A 25,000-nucleotide genomic window follows, 5' to 3' on the forward strand; every position below is an offset into this window, starting at 1 on the left:
AGGTGATTTAAAGAAAGAAATAATGAAGGAAGGAAGGAAAGAAAATGAAAAGGGGAAAAAATGGGAAAATAATCAAGTCATTTATTTTGGTTTATTCTGAAAGAGGGGAAAAAATAGATCATAATGTATATATCCAAAGGTAATTTAAAGATAGATATAAGTAAGGAAGGAAGGAAAGAAGAAAGAGAGAGGAAAAAATGTGAAAAAAATCAAATCTTTAATATGTGTTTATTCACTAAAAGGGTTAAAAGATAGTTACTAATGTACTTATCTGAAGTTATTTTGAAAAGTGGAAAGTGGAGAAAAGGAAAAAAACTTACTTTATTTTGTTTTTATTAAGAAAAGTGAGGAAAAGATCGTTATGGATTTGTTTACAGTGATCTATTTGGAGACAGGAAAAAAAGAAAAAAGGAAAAGAAAGAAATCATAGTTTTTGGTGAGAAATTACTCATCCGTTCATTAAAATTTGTTTCCCTGGATAATGATTAAAAGTAAGTTAGCTTTTCAATCAATATTCACTGAGAAAAAATTAAAAAATAGCCATTCAATTTATACTCATTGGCGCAGAAAAAGGGAAAAAAATACAAGTTCCCATCTGTATATAGAAAAACAATTAGCATACTCTTATTCAATTGTTAGTTAGCTTTTCAATCAATATTCACTGAGAAAAAAAAATAAAAAATAGCCATTCATTTTATACTCATTAGGTCAGAAAAAGGGAAAAAAAATACAAGTTCCCATCTGTATATAGAAAAACAATTAGCATACTCTTATTTAATTGTTAATAGCTTTTCAATCAATATTCACTGAGAAAAAAAATGAAAAAATAGCTATTCAATTTATACATATTGACTCAGAAAATGGGAAAAAAAACAAGTTACCATCTGAAAAACACTCATTCATTCATAAGTGTTTGTTTACCTAGATAATGATTTAAAGAAAGTTAGCTTTTCAATCAATATTCACTGAGAAAAAAAATGAAAAAATAGCTATTCAATTTATACATATTGACTCAGAAAATGGGAAAAAAACAAGTTACCATCTGTATATAGAAAAACAATTAGCATACTCTTATGTAATTGTTAGTTAGCTTTTCAATCAATATTCACTGAGAAAAAAATGAAAAAATAGCTATTCATTTAAACTTATTGACTCAGAAAAAGGGAAAAAAAACAAGTTACCATCTGAAAACACTCATTCATTCATAAGTATTTGTTTACCTGGATAATGATTAAAAGAAAGTTAGCTTTTCAATCAATATTCACTGAGAAAAATAAATGAAAAAATAGCCATTCATTTTATACTCATTAGGTCAGAAAAAGGGAAAAAAATACAAGTTCCCATCTGTATATAGAAAAACAATTAGCATACTCTTATTCAATTGTTAATAGCTTTTCAATCAATATTCACTGAGAAAAAAAATTAAAAAATAGCTATTCAATTTATACATATTGACTCAGAAAATGGGAAAAAAAACAAGTTCCCATCTGTATATAGAAAAACAATTAGCATACTCTTATTCAATTGTTAGTTAGCTTTTCAATCAATATTCACTGAGGAAAAAATGAAAAAATAGCTATTCATTTTATACTCATTAGGTCAGAAAAAGGGAAAAAAATACAAGTTCCCATCTGCATATAGGAAAACAATTAGCATACTCTTATGTAATTGTTAGTTAGCTTTTCAATCAATATTCACTGAGGAAAATAAATGAAAAAATAGCTATTCATTTTATACTCATTAGGTCAGAAAATGGGAAAAAAAACAAGTTCCCAACTGTATATAGAAAGCAATTAGCATACTCTTATTCAATTGTTAGTTAGCTTTTCAATCAATATTCACTGAGAAAAAAATGAAAAAATAGCTATTCAATTTATACTCATTGGGTCAGAAAAAGGGAAAAAAACAAGTTCCCATCTGTATATAGAAAAACAATTAGCATACTCTTATTTAATTGTTAGTTAGCTTTTCAATCAATATTCACTGAGGAAAATAAATGAAAAAATAGCTATTCAGTTTATACTCATTGGCTCAGAAAAAGGAAAAAAAACAAGTTACCATCTGAAAACACTCATTCATTCATAAGTATTTGTTTACCTAGATAATGATTAAAAGAAAGTTAGCTTTTCAATCAATATTCACTGAGAAAAAAAATAAAAAAATAGCTATTCAATTTATACTCATTGGGTCAGAAAAAGGGAAAAAAAACAAGTTCCCATCTGTATATAGAAAACAATTAGCATACTCTTATTTAATTGTTAATAGCTTTTCAATCAATATTCACTGAGGAAAAAAATGAAAAAATAGCTATTCATTTTATACTCATTGGGTCAGAAAAAGGGAAAAAAAACAAGTTCCCATCTGTATATAGAAAAACAATTAGCATACTCTTATTTAATTGTTAATAGCTATAGATAATTTAATTGTTAATAGCTTTTCAATCAATATTCACTGAGAAAAAATGAAAAAAATAGCGATTCTTTTATACATATTGGCTCAGAAAAATGGGAAAAAATCAAGTTCCCATCTGTATATAGAAAAACAATTAGCATACTCTTATTTAATTGTTAGTTAGCTTTTCAATCAATATTCACTGAGAAAAAAATGAAAAAATAGCCATTCAATTTATACTCATTGGGTCAGAAAAAGGGAAAAAAACAAGTTCCCATCTGTATATAGAAAAACAATTAGCATACTTTTATTTAATTGTTAGTTAGCTTTTCAATCAATATTCACTAAGGAAAATAAATGAAAAAATAGCTATTCAATTTATACTCATTGGGTCAGAAAATGGGAAAAAAAGCAAGTTCCCATCTGTATATAGAAAAACAATTAGCATACTCTTATTTAATTGTTAGTTAGCTTTTCAATCAATATTCACTGAGAAAAAAAATTAAAAAATAGCTATTAATTTTATACTCATTAGGTCAGAAAAAGGGAAAAAAATACAAGTTACCATCTGTATATAGGAAAACAATTAGCATACTCTTATTTAATTGTCAATAGCTATAGATAATTTAATTGTTAATAGCTTTTCAATCAATATTCACTGAGAAAAAAAATGAAAAAATAGCTATTCAATTTATACTCATTGGGTCAGAAAATGGGAAAAAAAGCAAGTTCCCATCTGTATATAGAAAAACAATTAGCATACTCTTATTTAATTGTTAATAGCTATAGATGATAATATAAAAGAATCTATTGTCTCTCCCCAGCTGGTTTTATCTTAATTCTCACTGATATAGAGACACACAATGCATTTAGTATTTCTTGATTATTACGAGTATTTTTAATTTTCCAGCGTAACTCATTCAAAAAACTCATTATTATTATTATTATTGTTATCATTTTCGCGCCCCGTCCCGCCCCGCTCTGCCCCGCCAAGCCCCGCCAAGCCCCGCCCCGCCCCGTGTTGCTTCTAATGGCTGTTGTATAAAAGAATAAAATGAAAACAGCTAAATAAAACTTGTCCCGCGCAGATTTAAACCCGTAGTCGCGAACGTGTTTTAATATGTGTTTTTTTTGTGTGTTTTTTTTGTGGATCTGTAAGTGTGTGTGTGTGTGTGTGTGTGTGTGTGTGTGTGTGTGTGTGTGTGTGTGTGTGTGTGTGTGTGAGTGAGTGAGAGAAAGAAAGAAAGAAGGAAAGAGAGAAAATGAAAGAAAATTAAAGAAAAATATATCGAATAAAAAAGAAAACAAGAAAATTTTTAAATACCGCCAAAAAACAGGAAAAAATAAAGAAAAATAAAGAAAATGAAGAAAAAAACAGGAATTCTCTTATCGAATATTTTTTTTCTTTTTTTTCGAATTTAAAAAAAGAAAAATATGAAAAAACAGAGATCATAATAATAATAATAACAATAATAATAATAATAATAATAATAATAATAATAATAATAATAATAATAACAACAACGATAACAACAATTCATTATTTTTTTTCATTCATTCACCAAAAAAAAAAAATCGAAAAAAACAACAAAAAAAAATTCCCAAACACCAATTTCGGGTCACGTGTTTGAGTATGTTTGTTTATTCGTTCGTTTGTTTGTTTGTTTGTTTGTGTCTGGCTTTGTTTGTGTGTTCGTGTGTGTGTGTGTTTGTTGTTTGCACCGAACCGCGAGGAGAAGAAAATTTTGTAAGTGTTGTGATATTTTTTTTTCTTCTTTTGTTTTCTTGTCTTCTTTGTCTTCTTTATTTTGATTCTCTTTTCTTCTCATTTTTCTGTTCTCTTTTCTTCCTTTCTTCCTCTTTTTCTTCCTTTTTCTTCCTTTCCTTCCTCTTTTTCTTCATTTTCTTCCTTTCCTTTAATTTTCTTCTCTGTCTTTTCTTCTTCCTATTCTTTGTCTTCTTTTTCTTCTTTATTTTCTTCTCTTTTTCTTCTTTTTCTTCCTCTTTTTCTTCCTTTTTCTTCCTTTCCTTCCTCTTTTTTCTTCATTTTCTTCCTTTCCTTTAATTTTCTTCTCTGTCTTTTCGTTTTCTTCCTCTTCTTTGTCTTCTTTTTCTTCTTCATTTTCTTCATTTTTCTTCTCTTTTTCTTCCTTTTTATTCCTTTCCTTCCTCTTTTTCTTCCTTTTCTTCCTTTTCTTTAATTTTCTTCTCTGTCTTTTCTTCTTCCTATTCTTTGTCTTCTTTTTCTTCTTTATTTTCTTCTCTTTTTCTTCTTTTTCTTCCTCTTTTTCTTCCTTTTTCTACCTTTTTCTTCTCTTTTTCTTCTTTTTCTTCATTTCCTTTAATTTTCTTCTCTGTCTTTTCTTCTTCCTATTCTTTGTCTTCTTTTTCTTCTTTATTTTCTTCCTTTTTCTTCTCTTTTTCTTCCTCTTTTTCTTCCTCTTTTTCTTCCTCTTTTTCTTCCTTTTTCTTCTTTTTCTTCATTTCCTTTAATTTTCTTCTCTGTCTTTTCTTCTTCCTATTCTTTGTCTTCTTTTTCTTCTTTATTTTCTTCCTTTTTCTTCTCTTTTTCTTCTTTTTCTTCCTCTTTTTCTTCCTTTTTCTTCCTCTTTTTCTTCATTTTCTTCCTTTCCTTTAATTTTCTTCTCTGTCTTTTCTTCTTCCTATTCTTTGTCTTCTTTTTCTTCTTCATTTTCTTCATTTTTCTTCTCTTTTTCTTCTTTTTCTTCCTTTCCTTCCTCTTTTTCTTCATTTTCTTTAATTTTCTTCTCTGTCTTTTCTTCTTCCTATTCTTTGTCTTCTTTTTCTTCTTTATTTTCTTCCTTTTTCTTCTCTTTTTCTTTTTTTTCTTCCTCTTCTTTTTCTTCTCTTTTTCTTTTCCTTTTTAATTCCTTTCCTTTCCTTTTTTTCTTCGTGTTCCAATTGTCTTCTCTCTCTCTCTCTCTCTCTCTCTCTCTCTCTCTCTCTCTCTCTCTCTCTCTCTCTCTCTCTCATTTTCTTCTTCACCTTCTTTCTCTTCCTTCCTTCCTTCCTTCCTTCCTTGTCTTCCTTTTCTTGTTGTTTTCATTTTTCTTCTTTTTATGTTCATTTTCTTCCTTCCTTTATTTCTTATCCTATTGTTTTCTTCCTTTTCTTCTTCCTGTTGTTGTTGTTTTGTCTTTTTCTTCTTCTTCTTCTTCTTCTTTTTCTTCTTTGTCTTCTTGGTTTATTTTATCATAATTCTACTTCTTCTTTCTTTCTATTTCTATTGTTTCCTCTTCCTCCTCTCCCTCCTCTTCCTCCTCTTCCTCCTCTTCTTCCTCTTCCTCTTCCTCCTCCTCTTTTCATTGTGTGTTAACTTTTATCTCCTCCTCCTCTTCCTCCTCCTCTTCCTCCTTCTCTTCCTCTTCCTTTTCTTTCCTTCCTTCTTCTTTTATGGGTCCTTTTATTGCCGTGTTCCTCCTCCTCCTCCTCCTCCTCCTCCTCTTCTTCTTCTTCTTCTTCTTTATTCTCTTCCTCTCTTCTTCTCTATTATTATATTATTTAACTGTATTTCTTTATATATATGTAACTTTTCCTCCTCCCAGATTACCTCCTCCTCCTCCTCCTCCTCCTCCTCCTCCTCCTCTTCATCTTCATCCCCCCAAAATCATCTAACCTATTTTTCATTTTCATTTTTTTTTTCACTAACAAATATTAATGATTTTTTTTCAGGTGTTTGAGATCTCTTAATTAATCTTACCTGTCTGTTTCTCTCTCACCTGTGTTTATTGATCTATTTATTTTTATTATTTTTTTTATTTATGTTTATGTATAATTAATAACACCTTCGTTTTGTTTATATTACTTTGTTTTTTTGTGTGTTTTTTGTGGTTTTGTAACAAGTTTTTTTCTTTTTTTTAATTCTATCCACAGAAAGTATTTTTAATGTATGTATATTATGTTTATTTACTAATTGACTTAACCCGGTGGTAGTGGTATCAGCGGGGACCATGTTTCTTAATGGTCCCTCCAAGCGAGAAAAATGAGAAAAAATCACCCTCACACAAACCATTTCAAAATATATATCAAAGCATTTGTGATCAGATTATGTGTCATCTATTTTGGGGGTTTATATCATGGCACAAATTTGGCCCGTCGCTGCTACACGGTAAAGCCACAAATTTGGCCCGTCGCTGCTACACGGTAAAGCCACAAATTTAACCCTTCACTCCTACACGGTAAAGCCACAAATTTGGCCCGTCACCCCTACACGGTAAAGCCACAAATTTGGGCCGTCGCTGCTACCGGGTTAAGTCAATTTTTCGTTTATACAGAAGCTACTTTTTCTATCATCTGCTATTGTATAAATTTTACCAACTTTTATAAACTCTTACAAATCTTCCCCTTCCTTCCTTCCCCCACGACAACAGCCACTCTCACATTCTCATACGTGTACATATGTATGATAGAATTGTTGATATTAATACACAAAACACTATTTGAACAGTTTTTTGCACAGAATATAATAAGTTTTTTTTTTTCATATTTACACAGTCGCATGTCCAATTTTTTTTTTTTTTTTATTTACAAGAGAGTATATATAGATTTTCCTCATTATTTACAGAATGTCAATTTTGTACATGTATTTTAATTAATAGACGAATATATATATACATTTTTTTTTTGGACATTTATAGAAGAATATATGTACATTTATTTCTCATTTACATATATATATACACACACATTTATAGCTCATTTACAGAATATATATAATCATTTTTTCCAACATTTACAGAACTATATAAACATTTTTTTGCAAATTTGTGAAGATATATATATAAAACATTGCTACCTGATGATTTCTATAAACATTTTTTTGCAGATTAACAAAATACTTATAAAAATTCTCTTGCCAACATTTACTAATTAAGAGACATTTATAAACATTTTTTTGCAGACTAACAAAATACTTATAAAAATTCTCTTGCCAACATTTACTGCCTAAGAAACATTTATAAACATTTTTTGCAGATTAACAAAATACTTATAAAAATTCTCCTGCCAACATTTACTACTTAACAAACATTTATAAGCATTTTTTTTGCAGATTTACACAAGGAAATCTATACATTATTTTAGGCACATTTACATAACAATATTTAAACTTATTTCCCACATTTATATTATCTTAACATTATTTTTTTTCGCATTTACTGACAAATATATCAATTATTATGTTATTACTTTTTTTATCATCTGTTATTTAATGAAGGAACCCAGGTTATATATACTAATTATTATTATTATTTTTATTATTATTATTATTATTATTATTATTATTATTATTATTATTATTATTATTATTATTGGTATTAGTATTATTGTCATGTTAATATAGATGTTTTTTTTAATATTCACAGCTACATATTAACACACACACACACACACACACACACACACACACACACACACACACACACACACACACACACACACACACACGCACACACACACACACGGCCGTAGTCGTAGTAGTAGTGGTGACACACTTAATAGATATTTTTTTACTTTACATTTTACTTATAAATGAATATAAAAATGTTGCTTTTTTTTGAGTGAGAAATAGAGGAAAGAGTAATTAAGGAGAAATATGAATTAATGGATAAATAAATAAGTTAATAAATAGCTAAATAGGCAATGAAGAAAGCACACTAGGAGTTAATAATAATAATAATAATAATAATAATAATAATAATAATAATAATAATAGCGCTTTCATATCGAGGAAAATAAAGAAAAACAAACAAGATTAAACGAGAGATTTCATTGTTTTCTTTATAATCCAAAATTTTTATAAGAATGAAAAAAAAACAAAAATATAATTGGTCAAATATTTTTTTCTTTCACATATCTGGATAATTTTTTTGTGTAATTCATTTTTTTTGTGTTTTTCATTCATCCATTTTCATCGTGTGTGTGTGTGTGTGTGTGTGTGTGTGTGTGTGTGTGTGTGTGTGTGTGATTGTGTGAGTATTGAAAATCATATATATAATTGTGTATAATCCAATGTAATTATCATTATTATTATTATTATTATCATTCGTTAATTCTTATCGCTAAAGAGAGCAACAGTTAGCGGGCTTTTTTTTATATATCTTCTTTTTGTTGCCCTTGAATGAGTTGCTTTCTATGCCGTAAAAAAACAATTATCATCATTATCATCATCATCTCTAATTACTAACCCCGTACCATTGCAGCCTAACACACGCGTTCCCTTCCAGCCCCCCGTTACGGTAGCCCGCGAGTAACAATAGCACACAGCTTATATATACAAGTACTTACCGCTCATTCAGTCACCAGCCGCGTCTCCCTCTCACCTAGGACCTAACCACCACCTCGAGGCCCCGGCTTGAACAGGTGTGCGCAGGTAGGCCTCTCGTCCCTGGGGTAATGGCCGGGGAGGGGGAAAGAGGGGGGGGGGGGTTGGTGTTGGTAATAGTCTGTGGGAAGGTGTTTGGTAGCCAGCCGTGTTGAGGCCGTTCAGAAGGTGCCTACGTTCTACCGGAGCCCAGAGGAAAAACTATTTTGTGTTTGTGTTACTTAATTCAATATCAGCGGGGATCATGTTTCTTAATGGTCCCACTAAGCGAGAAAAATGAGAAAAAATCACCCCTCACATAAACCATTTCATAATATATATCAAAGCATTTGTGATCAGTTTATGCATCATCTATTTTGGGGGTTTATATCATGGCACAAATTTGGCCCGTCGCTGCTACACGGTAAAGCCACAAATTTGGCCCGTCGCTGCTACACGGTAAAGCCACAAATTTGGCCCGTCGCTGCTACACGGTAAAGCCACAAATTTGGCCCGTCACTGCTACACGGTAAAGCCACAAATTTGACCCGTCGCTGGTACACGGTAAAGCCACAAATTTGGCCCGTCGCTGCTACACGGTAAAGCCACAAATTTGGCCCGTCTCTGCTACACGGTAAAGCCACAAATTTGGCCCGTCGCTGCTACACGGTAAAGCCACAAATTTGGCCCATCGCTGCTACACGGTAAAGCCACAAATTTGGCCCGTCGCTGCTACACGGTAAAGCCACAAATTTGGCCAGTCGCTGCTACACGGTAAAGCCACAAATTTGGCCCGTCGCTGCTACCAGTGATAAATACAATTTTAATACAAATACAACTCTATCTAATGCACCCCTGCAGTGCCCGCGCCCATCTCGTGCTGAAGGCGATATGGTGTTTCGTCTCCTAAATATATTGCTTTCCAGCGCCTCTTGGTATAACTTTATGTTCGTTGTAGTTATTTGAATTTGTTATCCCGTACAAACTGCTTCACACACCCGCGGTAAACACAAACTGACGCATCGCCACTGCCGCGGAGATACAAGCGAGAGACACCACGCGGGTCTGTCAGGGTGCCGGGGAGGAGGGGAAAGGGTCGGGGGTTGGCCGGGACGCGAGGCATACCTGTTCACACCTGGTCCGCCTGGCCTCGACACACCTGTAGATAATGAAGCCCCTCGTTGATGAGTCCCACCTGCACTTACCTGTAGACTAATTAGCAGGGTGTGTATATATATGACCTGGATATTCCCTAGTAGTGATGGCTCCGAAGAGAGTTATGATTATTATTATTATTATTATTATTATTATTATTATTGTTATGGTTTTAATTAGATTGGTCCCCTTGTAGAAGTATTAACTACTACTACTACTACTACTACTACTACTACTACTACTACTACTACTACTACTACTATTTTTATACGAAGCCTGCATAGTTTCGTAGCAATTATTACTACTACTACTACTACTACTGCTACCACTACTAATACTAATACTACCACTACTAGTACTGCAATTACTAGATAGTTTAAGTATATGCAAGTAGTAGTTTGAAACCTGCTACCACAACCACTACTACTACTACTACTACTACCAATACCAGTAGTGCATTAAACCCTGTAGTAGTAACCTAACCACTACTACTACCACTACTACTACTACTACTACTACCACCACTACAACTACTACTACTACTACTACCACTACTACTACTACTACAACCACTACCACTTTTGTATATATATAATTTTTGTGTATATATTCTTATTGTTCACTAACGCAGAAATGTCATCTGTTTTTCATTGTTATTTGGTTTTCATTATTTCATTAACTATCTATCTATCTATCTATCTATGTATCTATCTATCTATCTATCTGGTCCTCTCTATTCCTTTCCTCCTCCTCCTCCTCTTTTTCATTTTTTCCATCATAATCATCATCAATACTAAGTTTTCATAGTCTCCTCCTCCTCCTCCTCCTCCTCCTCCTCCCCGCCATTATCCCTTCCCTTCTCTCTTTCCTCCTTTTCTAAAAAATAATAATAAGTTAAGTTTTCTGTACGAGGATTTGAATGAATGCGAGAGAGTGTGTGTGTGTGTGTGTGTGTTTTCCTAGGTGTTTCTTCAGTGTGGAAATGTTCTAATATTTTTTTTTTTCTCAGGAGGATCTGGGATGATTTTGTTGTTGTTGTTGTTGTTGTTGTTGTTGTTTTTGGAAATGAAACTTATTAATAATTCCCAATTCAACTAAACTCGATAATCTTTTTTTTTTTTTTTGTCTGAATTTCTATGTATTTAGTTTTATCGATGTTCTTGTTGTTCTTGTTGTTGTTGTTGTTGTTGTTGTTGTTGTTGTTCTTGTTGTTGCATTCACTTCAACTCAACTTCTCTCCTTTCAAATAAAACAAAAGAAAAAAAAAAGAAAAAAAATAGCAACTCCCAAATATCTTAAACTGCATTGCTCTTGTTGTTGTTGTTGTTGTTGTTGTTGTTGTTGTTGTTGTTGTTGTTGTTGTTGTTGTTGTTGTTTAAATACCGAATATTCCTCCCTCCCAGCCAAGCACCACCACCACCTATAGATATTATTATTGTTATTATTATTATTATTATTATTATTATTATTATTATTATCATTATTATTATTATTATTGTTATTGTTAGTATTTTCGTCTTGCGGATGAGACGGAGAGAGCGAGAGAGAGAGAGAGAGAGAGAAAGAGAGAAAGAAAATTTAAAGAAAGTAAGATAGAGAGAGAGAGAAAAAGAAATTGATAGAGATAGAGAGAGAGAGAAGAGCGGGCTGTCCCAAAATCATTCAAAATAGTCATCTTTATTACCTCAAAATTATGAACATTATTGCAACTATTAAAACTATTACTAGCACTAACATTATTGATATGTTGCTATTGTTACTACTACTACTACTACTGCTACTACTGCTACTACTACTACTATTACTGCTACTATTACTACTGTTATTACTATTATTTTCTTGTCTGGGTATGGTCAGATTTTTATTCTCCTTTTTTTAATACCGCAAAAGCTTAATCGCACCAAAGGCATTTCTCTGTTTTGCGTAATGAAAACTTTTGGGCTGGGCTCGAGCGGTCACTCATAAGAACTTAGAAAGACAAAAAGCGAAATATCGAAAGAAGAACATTTGTCTTTATTTGTTATTTATTTATTTGATTGTAACGAAAACCGAAGCAAAGGAAAACTTGGAAAAAAAAACACATTGATCTCGTTTACCGAAAAAGCGAACTTCGATATATAAAAAGCCCTTGTGGTTTTTGGTGATTTATTTAATGTCGTAAAAAAATAAATACAACGAAGATGAAACTGAAAAAATCACGGAAAATATAAAAATTCCATCACTTTGTCGTTTATTCAAGAAAACTGTGAAAATAAAGAAAACGAGATAAAAACGAAAAATACATTACCAAAGAAGAAAAGAAATAAAAAAAAATGAAAATATCTAAGAAGCAAAAAAAAAACTTAAAAATAAAGATGAAATCAGTAAAAAGGAAAGATAATTGAAAGGGAAAGAGAGAAAGAAAGGACTTCATGATGTTAATGAGAAATTAGAAACATATGATATTAATGTTAGTGAATAAGAAACGTTACCGCCTTCTCGTCTCAAACCCTAACACTCAATAATAACAATAATAATAGCAATAATAATAATAATAATAATAATAATAATAATAATAATAATAATAATAATGATAATAATAATAATAATGATAATTCCAACAGGCGGGGGGGGAAGGGGCTGAGAAAGAAGGAAGGAAAGGAAAGAAAAAACGAAGAAAATGAAGAAAGAATTTGAAGGCAACCGTCATCTCCCTCCCCGACCCCCGTTTTCTTTACCGTCATCCCGTTTTCTTCTCCGCCGCAGGAAGACTCAACTATTCTTTTTTTTCATATATTATTTTTCACTGACAAAGACGAACGCACGAACGAACTAACGAGCCTGAACGCATTAACGAACCCGAAGTTTTCGAACGATTACTTAACGAATTTTTTTGTGTTGTAACTTTTTTTTTTTTTGAGGAGAAATGCAAAAAATAAAAAATCTTGAAATAAAATAAAAAAAAAAATAGCTGAGAATATTTAGTCTTTCAGTTTGATAATAATGATAAAAAGAAGTAAAATAATAGTAATAAAAATGAAAGGAATTTATTTTGCACGTTATTGAAAGAAATGCAGAAAAAAAAATCTTGAAATAAAATAAAATAAAAAATAGCTGAGAATATTTAGTCTTTCAGTTTAATAATAACAAAAAAAATAAAGAAGTAAAATAATAGTAATAAAAATGAAAGGAATTTATTTTGCACGTTATTGAAAGAAATGCAAAAAAAAAAAAATCTTGAAATAAAATAAAATAAAAAATAGCTGAAAATATTTAGTCTTTCAGTTTAATAATAACAAAAAAATAAAGAAATAAAATAACAGTAATAAAGATGAAAGGAATTTAGTTTGCATGTTATTGAAATCTTACTAAAAAAATTATTTCTTTCTACAATAAAAAAAATTGGTTTAAAAAATAGTAAAAAAAAAATAGCAATAATAATAATAATAATAGTTAACAGAAGGGCAGACCCGACTCTTGTTCTTGTTGTTGTTTTTTTATAATCTTGTTTTTTATTATTTTCCAAAAAACGCGAAATTTTTGGATCTGATAAAAATACTGTGCGTGTGTGTGTGTGTGTGTGTGTGTGTGTGTGTGTGTGTGTGTGTGTGTTTCTGGGTGACTGTGTGTGCGTGTGTGTGTGTGTGTGTGTGTGTGTGTGTGTGTGTGTATGTATGTGTGTATATATAAATTTTCTTTAACAAATGATTAAAACAAAAGAAAACGAAATCAAGAAAAAAAAAAAAACACAAGATAAAGAAGAATTAAGAAAAAACGAAAAAAACAACTCCAATAATAATAATAATAATAATAATAATAATAATAATAATAATAATAATGATAATAATAATAATTACAACTCTACGATGACTTCCCTTTCTATACCAAACAAACAAACAAAATCGAATCATAATTGTTTACTTCTGAGGAGGAAGAAACATAACAAGTAAACAATCTATACCAAAAAGAAGCGATCAGCTGTTTGTTGTTTACATTTCAACGTTCGAAAACTGCGGGTTTAAATGCCGGGGCGACGGTTGTTTGAATGGTTGTTTGCTGTTGTTTACTCTGCTTCTGTTTACTCTTGTTTACTCCTTCTTCACCTCTTGTTTGCTTTCTCTACCTCCGGCATTGCTTCGGTTTATTTTTTCAATGACCTCTTTCTACTATTTTCTGCCTTTGTTTGCTGTTGTTTGCTTCTCTGCTATTGTTTACTCTTGTTTATCTCCTTGTTTACCTCTTGTTTGCTTTCTCTACCTCTGCCTTTGCCTCGGTTTGTTTTTCAATGACCTCTTTCTACTATTTTCTGCCTTTGTTTGCTATTGTTTGCTTCTCTGCTATTGTTTACTCTTGTTTATCTCCTTGTTTACCTCTTGTTTGCTTTCTCTACCTCTGCCTTTGCTTCGGTTTGTTTTTCAATGACCTCTTTCTACTATTTTCTGCCTTTGTTTGCTGTTGTTTGCTTCTCTGCTATTGTTTACTCTTGTTTATCTCCTTGTTTACCTCTTGTTTGCTTTCTCTACCTCTGCCTTTGCTTCGGTTTGTTTTTCAATGACCTCTTTCTACTATTTTCTACCTTTGTTTGCTATTGTTTGCTTCTCTGCTATTGTTTACTCTTGTTTATCTCCTTGTTTACCTCTTGTTTGCTTTCTCCATCTATGGCATTGCTTCGGTTTGCATTTCAATAATCTCTTTCTAATAATTTTTGGCTTTGTTTGCTGTTGTTTGCTTCTCTGCTATTGTTTACTCTTGTTTATCTCCTTGTTTACCTTTTGTCTGCTACGTTCTCTATGGGCTATGTTTCAAATTTGCTATTCAATCGTCTATCGTCACTTATCTATGCCACTGTTTGCTATTGTTTGCTCCTGTCTGCTTCTCTTTAATCTTATCACTCTCTTGTTTGCTTGTGAATCCTCGCTCCATACTATTATGCGCCGTTGTTTGGTTGCCTCTCTTTGATTTTGTTTACACTTGTTTACTCCTTGTTTATCTTACGGTTGCCTTTGATGTTGTTTACGCTCCTCTCTGCTTTTGTTTACTCTTGTTTATCTTCTGCTGGATTTGTTTACCTCGGCCGATGCTTCCCTGTTTGCTATTGTTTACCCGTCTCTGTCTTTCGTTCTGTTCCTTCGCTTTAATCATAATCTTAAACCTGTTATTTCAAATGCTGTTGTTTACGCCTATTCGTCATTGTTTACGCCTAATTTTGCTATTGTTTACCCGTCTCTGTCTTTCGTTCTGTCCCTTCGCTTTAATCATAATCTTAAACCTGTTATTTCAAATGCTGTTGTTTACGCCTATTCGTCATTGTTTACACCTAATTTTGCTATTGTTTACCCGTCTCTGTCTTTCGTTATATTCCTTCGCTTTGATCATAATCTTAAACCTGTTATTTCAAATGCTGTTGTTTACGCCTATTCGTCATTGTTTACGCCTAATTTTGCTATTGTTTGCTATTATTTATTGCTTTTTTTTTTTTTAATTTGTTGCTGGTTGTTACGTCCTGCTTCCTCCTCCTCCTCCTCCTCCTCCTCCTCCTCCTCCCAGCTTTACCTCCTTACTTTTTTTTTGTCTACATAATAATAATAATAATAATAATAATAACCAAAAATAATGATAAATAAACTCTAATATATATTTTTTTCCTCTTTTTCACCCATAATTTTTTTCCTTATTAATTTACATCAATAATAATAATAATAATAATAATAATAATAATAATAATAATAATAATAATAATTACCAAAAATAATGATAAATAAACTCCAATATATATTTTTTTTCCTCTTTTTCACCCATAATTTTTTTCCTTATTAATTTACATCAATAATAATAATAATAATAATAATAATAATAATAATAATAATAATAATAATGACTTTTTTTCTTATATAATTTTCTTCCTTTCTGATAGATTTACTAATAGACTATGCAACTATTACTACTACTACTACTACTATTAATTATTACTATTATTATTGTTATTACTATTCCTATTATTAGATTTCCCGGGCTATTTCTGGGCTATTAAATTTTACTACTAATAATATTTTTTTTGTATATATTATTAAACTTTATATTAATATCTTTACAATCTTTATTCTTGCTATTAAAACTATCTCTCTCTTTCTTTCTCTCTTTCTATCTTTAATCTCTCTCTCTCTCTCTCTCTCTCTCTCTCTCTCTCTCTCTCTCTCTCTCTCTCTCTCTCTCTCTCATCACGGTAATGCAAAAAGTAACCCCATAAGTCTTCCTCCTCTTCCTCTTCCTCCTCTTCCTCCTCTTCCTCTTCTTCTTCTTCCTCTTCCTCTTCCTCCACGTCCACCACGAACAGCTGACAAGGTAAAGATAACCAACAAACTAACGTATTCACTCCTCTTCCCCCTCCCTTCCCTTCCCTTCCCTTCCCTTCCCTTCACTTCCCTTCCCTTTCCTTCCCTTCCCTTCCCTACTCTTTCCTTCCCTTCCCTTCCCTTCCCTTCCCTTCCCTTCCCTTCCCTTCCCTTCCCTCTCTTTCCCCGCTCCTTCCCTCCCTCCCTCCCTCTTATCTCCTCCTTCCCTTCCCTTCCCAACCCCTCCTCCTCCTCCTCCTCCTCCTCCTCCTCTTCCCCCCCACAGGTACATTTTCACAATCGTCAGCTACCTCATCGGGGTCTTCATCTTCGCCACAATTGTTGGTAAGTTGAATTTTTTTATTGTTATAGAAATTGTGTGAACTATATTTTTTCTTCTCGTGTTTCCTTCTTTATGGATTGATAGAATAGGGAAGAGAAGGAGGAAGAGGAGGAGGAGGAGGAGGAGGAGGTATGGTAGATAATGCAATATATGATAGATAGATAGATTGATAGATAGACCCCCTCCCCCCTCTCGTAAATCAATCCTCTTCCTTAGTTTATCATCTCTCTCTATGCTCCATCATCTCCCTCTCATTAATTGCCTCTTCCCTTCTTTATCATCTCTGTTTCTCTTCCCCGTTTATCAGCGTTCTCCCTCTCCTCCGTTCACAGGTCAGGTTGGGAACGTCATCACTAACAGGAACGCGAACAGACTGGAGTTTGAACGTCTTCTGGTGAGTACACATTCAGATCGGTATTCTTAGTCACTTTCGCTTCTCACAATAACTACTTCTAAAGGTCAGAGAAGGGATCAGTCGGGTTCTAATGAGTGTTTCTTTAGGCTCACGCTACTGAAGAAGGGTCACACTACCACCAGGGTCATAAAACTACCCCCGGAAATGCCCTAAACTCATACGAAAGCCTTGTCAAATGAGTGTTTCTTTAGGTTCACGCTACTGAGGAAGGGTCACACTACCACCAGGGCCATAAAACTACCCCTGGAAATGCCCTAAACTCATACGAAAGCCTTGTCAAATGAGTGTTTCTTTAGGTTCACGGTACATAGTAAGGGTCACACTACCACCAGGGTCATAAAACTACTACTGGAAATTCCCTAAACTCATACGAAAGCCTTGTCAAATGAGTGTTTCTTTCGGTTCACGGTACATAGTAAGGGTCACACTACCACCAGGGTCATGAAACTACTACTGGAAATGCCCTAAACTCATACGAAAGCCTTGTCAAATGAGTGTTTCTTTAGGTTCACGGTACAGAATAAGGATCACACTACCACCAGGGTCATAAAACTACCCCCGGAAATGCCCTAAACTCATACGAAAGCCTTGTCAAATGAGTGTTTCCTTAGGTTCACGGTACAGAGGAAGGGTCATACTACCACCAGGGTCATAAAACTACCCCTGGAAATGCCCTAAACTCATACGAAAGCCTTGGCAAATGAGTGTTTCTTTAGGTTCACGGTACAGAGGAAGGGTCACACTACCACCAGGGTCATAAAACTACCCCCGGAAATGCCCTAAACTCATACGAAAGCCTTGTCAAATGAGTGTTTCTTTAGGTTCACGGTACATAGTAAGGGTCACACTACCACCAGGGTCATAAAACTACCCCCGGAAATGCCCTAAACTCATACGAAAGCCTTGGCAAATGAGTGTTTCTTTAGGTTCACGGTACAGAGTAAGGGTCACACTACCACCAGGGTCATTAAACAACCCCTGGAAATGCCCTAAACTCATACGAAAGCCTTGTCAAATGAGTGTTTCCTTAGGTTCACGGTACATAGTAAGGGTCACACTACCACCAGGGTCATAAAACTACTACTGGAAATGCCCTAAACTCATACGAAAGCCTTGGCAAATTTGTGAACTTGGGTGACGAGATCTTTTAAAATACGACCCATAGTTTCATTGTTGTTAGTGTCTTCGTGTTACTGATAGTCATCCTGCTACAAGGGAGGGAAGATTCGTATACGGGATTTGTGTTTCAATATATTAGAATACCATATTGACGTCTCTTTCGGCCACCTCTTTGGATTCTTTTTATAGGAGCAGCGAGTACCGGGCTTTTTTTATTATTGTTTTCCTTTTTTGTGCCCTTGAGCTGTCTCCTTTGTTGTAAAAAAGAAAATTCGTGTTCATTCGTATGCGGGATTCGTGTTCCAATACATTAGAATACCATATTGACCTCTCTTTCGGCCACCTCTTTGGATTCTCTTTGTAGGAGCAGCGAGTAGCGGGCTTTTTTTTTATTATTGTTTTCCTATTTTGTGCCCTTGAGCTGTCTCCTTTGTTGTAAAAAAAAAATCGTGTTCGTATTCAAATAATTATTGGGGAGGGATATTCGTATGCGGGATTTGTATTCGAATATATTAGAATACAATATTTAGGTGTATTCGTGTTCGTATTCAAATAATTATTGGTAGAAATCAAAGTGTTCTTCATATTCGAATACGGGAAAAGAATTCGTGTTTTTTGCGAATAATCCAGAAATCGACCTCTCTTTCGGCCACCTCTTTGGATTCTTTTTATAGGAGCAGCGAGTAGCGGGCTTTTATTTATTGTTGTTTCCTTTTTTTGTGCCCTTGAGCTGCCTCCTTTGTTGTAAAAAAGAAAATGCGTGTTCATTCGTATGCGGGATTTGTGTTCCAATATATTAGAATACCATATTTAGGTGTATTCGTGTTTGTATTCAAATAATTATTGGTAGAAATCATAGTGTTCTCCTTCATATTCGAATACAGGAAAAGAATTCGTGTTTTTGCGAAGAATCCAGAAATCGACCTCTCTTTCGGCCACCTCTTTGGATTCTTTTTATAGGAGCAGCGAGTAGCGGGCTTTTTTATTATTGTTTCATTTTTTTTGTGCCCTTGAGCTGCCTCCTGACGAATACTTCAAAATTTATCATTATAAGTACCAACCGCTGTCCCTCACAACGTTAGCGCAATAGTCGTGTATAGTACAGGTTCACGAGTTTATTTTACTGTTGCATAACTTAAAAACACTGCTGTACACACTCACGTCAAGAAGGTATACATTGCTATCCATATACAGGGGCCTTGGCTGCCCTCCTATAGAGTATGAATCACACGGGTGGGGGGTGGGGGCTCGAGGCATATACACATACACACATATACTAGAACTACAACTATTATTACGTCAAGAAGGTATATATTGCTAATGCTATCCATATACAGGGGCCTTGGCCGCACTCCCATAGGGTATGAATCACACGGGTGGGGTAGTGGGGGCTCGACACATGTACATATACACACATATACTAGAACTACAACTATTATTATGTCAAGAAGTTATCTATTGCTATTGCTATCCATATACAGGGGCCTTGGCCGCCCTCCTATAGAGTATGAATAACACGGGTGGGGGGGCTCGACCCATATACATATACATATACTAGAACTACAATTACTACTGCTGCCATTGCTTTCAGGACGGCGCCAAGCTCTACATGAGACACCACAAGGTTCCCAGGGCCATGCAGAGAAGAGTGCAGAGGTGGTATGACTACTCTTGGTCGAGGTACGTGTGTGTGTGTGTGTGTGTGTGTGTGTGTGTGTGTGTGTGTGTGTGTGTGTGTGTGTGTGTGTGTGTGTGTTTGTGTTTTCTTTTTTTTCTGTCTTTCTTGTTTATCTTCTCTGACTCTTCCTCCTCCTCCTCTTCTTCGTCTTCTTCTTCTTCGTTCTTCTTAATTTCATTCTCTCTCTCTCTTAGGTAAGCTACTTGAGGCATAATTAGAGACAAATTGTAGATTACCTTGAAAGCCACTCATTGATTGGGGACTCACAACATGGCTTCCGAAACAAAAGATCCTGCCTATCAAACCTATTAACCTTTTATAACGACCTCTTCACTGTTTATGACGTAACCAAATCACTGGACGTAGTCTATCTTGATTTCAAGAAAGCGTTTGATAAAGTCCCGCATCATAAATTACTTTACAAATTAAAGCAAATAGGTATTGACGGTCAAGTAAACCAATGGATCGCGAATTGGTTGAGCAACAGACAACAAAGAGTAGTGATTGACGGATTTAACTCAGAGTGGGCGCCTGTCACTAGTGGCGTCCCTCAGGGCTCGGTCCTTGGCCCAGTGCTCTTCATTATTTACATCAACGACATGGATGTTGGACTCAATAACCGCATTAGTAAATTTGCAGACGACACAAAGATTGGCAACTCGGTTCTCACTGACAAAGACAGGCAAAGCCTCCAAGAGGATTTGCACAAAATTTCAGCTTGGTCGGATAGATGGAGATGCCCTTTAACGTAGACAAGTGCCAGGTCCTTCAAGTTGGAACGAGGAATAAGAAGTTCGAATACGAAATGCGCGGCGTTAAACTCAAAAGCGTTCAATGCGTCAAAGACTTGGGGGTCAAAATCGCATCAAACCTCAAATTCTCACAGCAATGCATCGATGCAGCAAATAAAGCGAACAGAATGTTGGGCTTCATTAAAAGAAACTTTGTATTCAAGAATAAAGATGTAATACTCCCGCTCTACAACAGTTTAGTCAGACCCCACTTGGAATATGCGGTACAGTTTTGGTCTCCCCACCATGCAAAGGATATTAAATTAGAAGGTGTTCAGCGTCGGCAACGAAAATGATCCCTTCCTTTGCGCAACAAATCCTACGAAGAAAGGCTTACCCTTAACATGTTCTCTCTTGAGAAACGTCGCCTCCGAGGAAAACTGATCGAATGTTTTAAAATACTTAATGGTTTCACGAATGTAGACAGATCAACATTGTTTATGATCGATGACACTTTGCGCACGAGGAACAATGGCGTAAAACTCAGATGTAGACAAGTAAATTCAGACTGCACCAAATTTTTCTTCACCAACGTTGTAGTGCGAGAATGGAATAAGCTTCCACCGTCAGTGGTCCAGTGTAACACGATTGACTCCTTCAAAAATAAGCTCGACCGTCACTTCCTTCAACTTAATATCAACTAGAGTAGAAATGCAACGTTTTGGAGTCTTCTGATTAATGTAAAATCACTTAGGTTTAAGGACAGACCACCAAGTCTGGACCATGGGGTCTGTGTGGTCTGATTTTCTATGTAAATCTATGTAAATCTTCTATTCTCTCTCTGTTTATGTATGTGTTTGTGAGAGGAATTTATATTAGAGAGAGGAGGAGGAGGAGGAGGAGAGAGAGAGACTAATTGGTTACTCTTTCTTCCCTCCAAATCCCTTCCCTTCCCTTCCCCTTCCCTTCCCTTCCCTTTCCTTCCCTACCCAACCCATCCCATCCCATCCCATCCATCCCCTTCCCTTCCCAACCCTTCCCATCCCTTCCATCCCCATCCCTACCCTTCCCAACTCTTCCCATCCCCTCCCTTCCCTTCCCTTCCCTTCACTCCCCCAGGGGCCGCATCCAAGGGGGCGGTGACATCAACACAGCTCTGGGCTTATTACCGGACAAGCTCAGAACAGAACTTGCTCTCCACGTGAACTTGCTAACACTGAAGAAGGTAAGATAGATAGACAGATAGATGGATAGATAGATAGATAGATAGATGGATAGATAGATAGAATGATATAGAAGTTGTTGAATAGAAGGGGAGAGTGAGAGAGAGGATAGTTGAGGAATGTTGATTTTTTTGTTTTTGTTTTTGCAAGTGAAGATATGGAAGAAAATGAAGCAGAAAATTGTTATGAAGAAAATGAGATTGTAGTTTGATTGTATATTAAATTGTTTGTGTTTTTGTTAGTTTGTTTCTTTGTAAGTTAGTGTGGAAAGTATTGTTATTGATAATGTGGTTGTTTTTTCTTTCTTTTCTTTTCCTTCCTTCCTTCTTTCCTTCCTTCCTTCCTTCATTCATTCATTCCTTTCCTTCCTTCCTTCCTTTCCTTCTATTCTTCTTCCTCTTCCTTCTTCTCTTCCTTCCTTTCCTTCCTTCCTTCCTTTCCTTCCTTCCTTTCCTTCCTTCTATTCTTCTTCCTCTTTCTTCTTCTCTTCCTTCCTTCCTCTCTTCCTCTTTATCTGTTCATTTACTTCTATTTCTCTTCTTTTCTTCATTTCTTCTTTCCTTCCTTCCTTCCTTCCTTCCTTCCTTCCTTCCCTCTTCCTTCCTTCCTTCCTTCCCTCCTTCTCTCTTCCTTCCTTCCTTCCTTCCTTCCTTCCTTCTTCCTTTTCTTCCAACTTTCTTCTTTAACTGTTCCTCCTCCTCCTCCTCCTCCTCCTCCTCCTCCTCCTTCCTGACACCCCCCCCCCCCCACAGGTCAGCATCTTCAAGGAGTGCCAACCAGAGTTCCTACATGACCTCGTTCTGAAGATGAAAGCATATATCTTTACCCCCGGTGACCTCATCTGCCGCAAAGGGGAGGTGGCGAGAGAAATGTTCATAATAGCTGATGGAATTTTAGAAGTTATAAGGTAAGGAGAGAGAGAGAGAGAGAGAGAGAGAGAGAGAGAGAGAGAGAGAGAGAGAGAGAGAGAGAGAGAGAGAGAGAGAGAGAGAGAGAGAGAGAGAGAGAGAGAGAGAGAGAGAGAGAGAGAGAGAGAGAGAGAGAGAGAGAGAGAGAGAGAGATATAGAGAGAGAGAGAGAGAGAGAGAGAGAGAGAGAGAGAGAGAGAGAGAGAAACACTCCCCCCCCCCCTTATACTTCCCTCCATACCTCCATTATCTCTCCGTTTCCTCCGCAGTGAGACGGGGAAGGTTCTTACTACAATGAAGGCCGGAGATTTTTTTGGAGAAATTGGAATCCTGAACCTCGACGGACTGAACAAGTAAGAGAGAGAGAGAGAGAGAGAGAGAGAGAGAGAGAGAGAAGGGGGGGGTCTGTTGGGGATATATTTGAACTAAGTTTTAAGGAGTTAATGAAAATAATTTGGTTTTAAAAAGAGAGAGAGAGAGAGAGAGAGAGAGAGAGAGAAACAAAGATAGATAGATATTTTCATTCTCTACTTTTTCTTCTTCTTCTTCTTCTTTTTCTTCTTCTTCTTCTTCTTCTTCTTACTCCTCTTCCACCTCGTCTTCCTTCTTCTTCTTCTACTACTACTACTACTACTACTACTACTACTACTACTACTACTACTACTACTACTTCTACTACTACTACTACTACTACTACTACAAATTCTATACTAATTAACTGATAGGAAATTAGCAGTACAATTAGAGAGAGAGAGAGAGAGAGAGAGAGACCGACGGACAACAGGGGTGCCAACCAAACCGCTACCTGTCATATGTCTTAATGAGATAGAGATTAACCTGGAGAATTGACTTACCTGGCCATACAAAATTAGCCTTGTCGTAATATAAAAATGAGTTAGTCTTTATTTATTCATTCATTCATTTATTCATTTGTATATCGATTTGTTTATGTTTGGTTGGTTCTGGTGAGAGGCCCCCCTTAATAGCTGGTGCGGTGGTGGTATTTAAGGGACAGTCTTGGTAATTTAGAAACAAAATATTTATGGTGATTTTTTTTATAAGATATTTTCTGGTGAGAGAGTAAGATGGATTAGTGTCTATGTTCATTGTTTATTTATTTATATTGTAGAGTTTTATGAGAAATTGTATGCGGTTATGATTCTTAAGGGGACCATCCTGAGAATTAAGAAAAATATTACTGATTATGGTTATTTTTTTATATAATGTTTTCTAGTGAGAGAGTAAGATGGATTAGTGTCTATGTTCATTGTTTATTAAAGTTTATTGTAGAGTTTTATGAAAAATTGTATGCGGTTATGATTCTTAAGGGGACCATCCTGAGAATTAAGAAAAATATTACTGATTATGGTTATTTTTTTATATAATGTTTTCTAGTGAGAGATTATAATTATGGTTATTTTTTTATATGTTTCTGGTGAGAGAGTAAGATGGATTAGTGTCTATAATCATTATTTATTAAAGTTTATTGTAGAGTTTTATGAGAAATTATGTGCGGTTATGTTTCTTAAGGGGACCATCCTGAGAATTAGGAAAAATATTACTAATTATGGTCATTTTTTTATATTATACTCTGGTGAGAAAATACTCTACTTTGGTTTATTTTAGAGTTATCTGAAATAGTTTACCGTCACAATCATAAAAAAAACGTGTAATTCGAAAACGTCTAACGTCTAAGTTTTTAATATTTTGAAAGATTTTGAAATGTGAAGAAAAGAGATTTATTTATACATGAAAATCCAAAGGAGTTGATCGTTCCAAAAGAGAAATAGTTAAAAAAAAATGTGATGAAATTATTTAGTCCAAAGGAGGAAGGATTTTAAGTTGGAATTATTAGAAAAGTGTTCATTATCATTATTATTATTTATTTTACTTAGAGATATAAAAGATGAAAGACTTCTAACAAGGCAAAAATATTCTAAAGTTACCCCAAAATCTTATAAACAGAATAAATTACTGTTATTATTAGTATTTTTTATTGTTATTATATTAGTAAAAGTAGTAGTTTCCTTACTTCTTATTAATATTATTCGTTTTTTTATAGTAAACGATTAAAATATATGAAAACGTGAAATCAAAAAGAAAACCGTTCCACAAGAAGTCCCCAAGAGAACAAGGACAAGTTTAACCATCTCCCGTTTTCTATAAATATCCGTTTTCTTTCCTTTATTTCAGTTTCTTTTACCCTAGAACCCTGATGATGTCCGTAGATAGTTTGTTCTTGAGTAGAGGAGGAGGAGGAGGAGGAGGAAGAAGAAGAAGAAGAAGAAGAAGGAAAGGAGAAATACAAGGAGGAGAAGGAGGAAGAAAAGGAAGCCCAGAAGAAGACAAAGGAGGAGGAGGAGGAGGAGGAGGAGGAGGAGAATGTGAATGAAAGAGAAAACTT

At 34.5% G+C, this 25,000-nt stretch overlaps 1 protein-coding gene across 1 annotated transcript in view; it reads left to right on the forward strand.

Moving 5' to 3' along the window:
* Positions 1 to 25,000, forward strand: part of LOC126988342 (uncharacterized) — a 76,758-nt gene that overhangs the window by 17,962 nt on the left and 33,796 nt on the right. Inside the window, exons 6-11 of the mRNA XM_050846400.1 lie at positions 16,466 to 16,524; positions 16,855 to 16,916; positions 19,648 to 19,736; positions 21,585 to 21,690; positions 22,441 to 22,595; positions 22,866 to 22,949. Coding sequence (XP_050702357.1) covers positions 16,466 to 16,524; positions 16,855 to 16,916; positions 19,648 to 19,736; positions 21,585 to 21,690; positions 22,441 to 22,595; positions 22,866 to 22,949 — 555 coding nt within the window. The remainder of the gene's footprint in view (positions 1 to 16,465; positions 16,525 to 16,854; positions 16,917 to 19,647; positions 19,737 to 21,584; positions 21,691 to 22,440; positions 22,596 to 22,865; positions 22,950 to 25,000) is intronic.

This window comes from Eriocheir sinensis, chromosome 69, assembly GCF_024679095.1.
Source record: "Eriocheir sinensis breed Jianghai 21 chromosome 69, ASM2467909v1, whole genome shotgun sequence".
In the NCBI taxonomy this organism is placed as follows: domain Eukaryota; kingdom Metazoa; phylum Arthropoda; class Malacostraca; order Decapoda; family Varunidae; genus Eriocheir; species Eriocheir sinensis.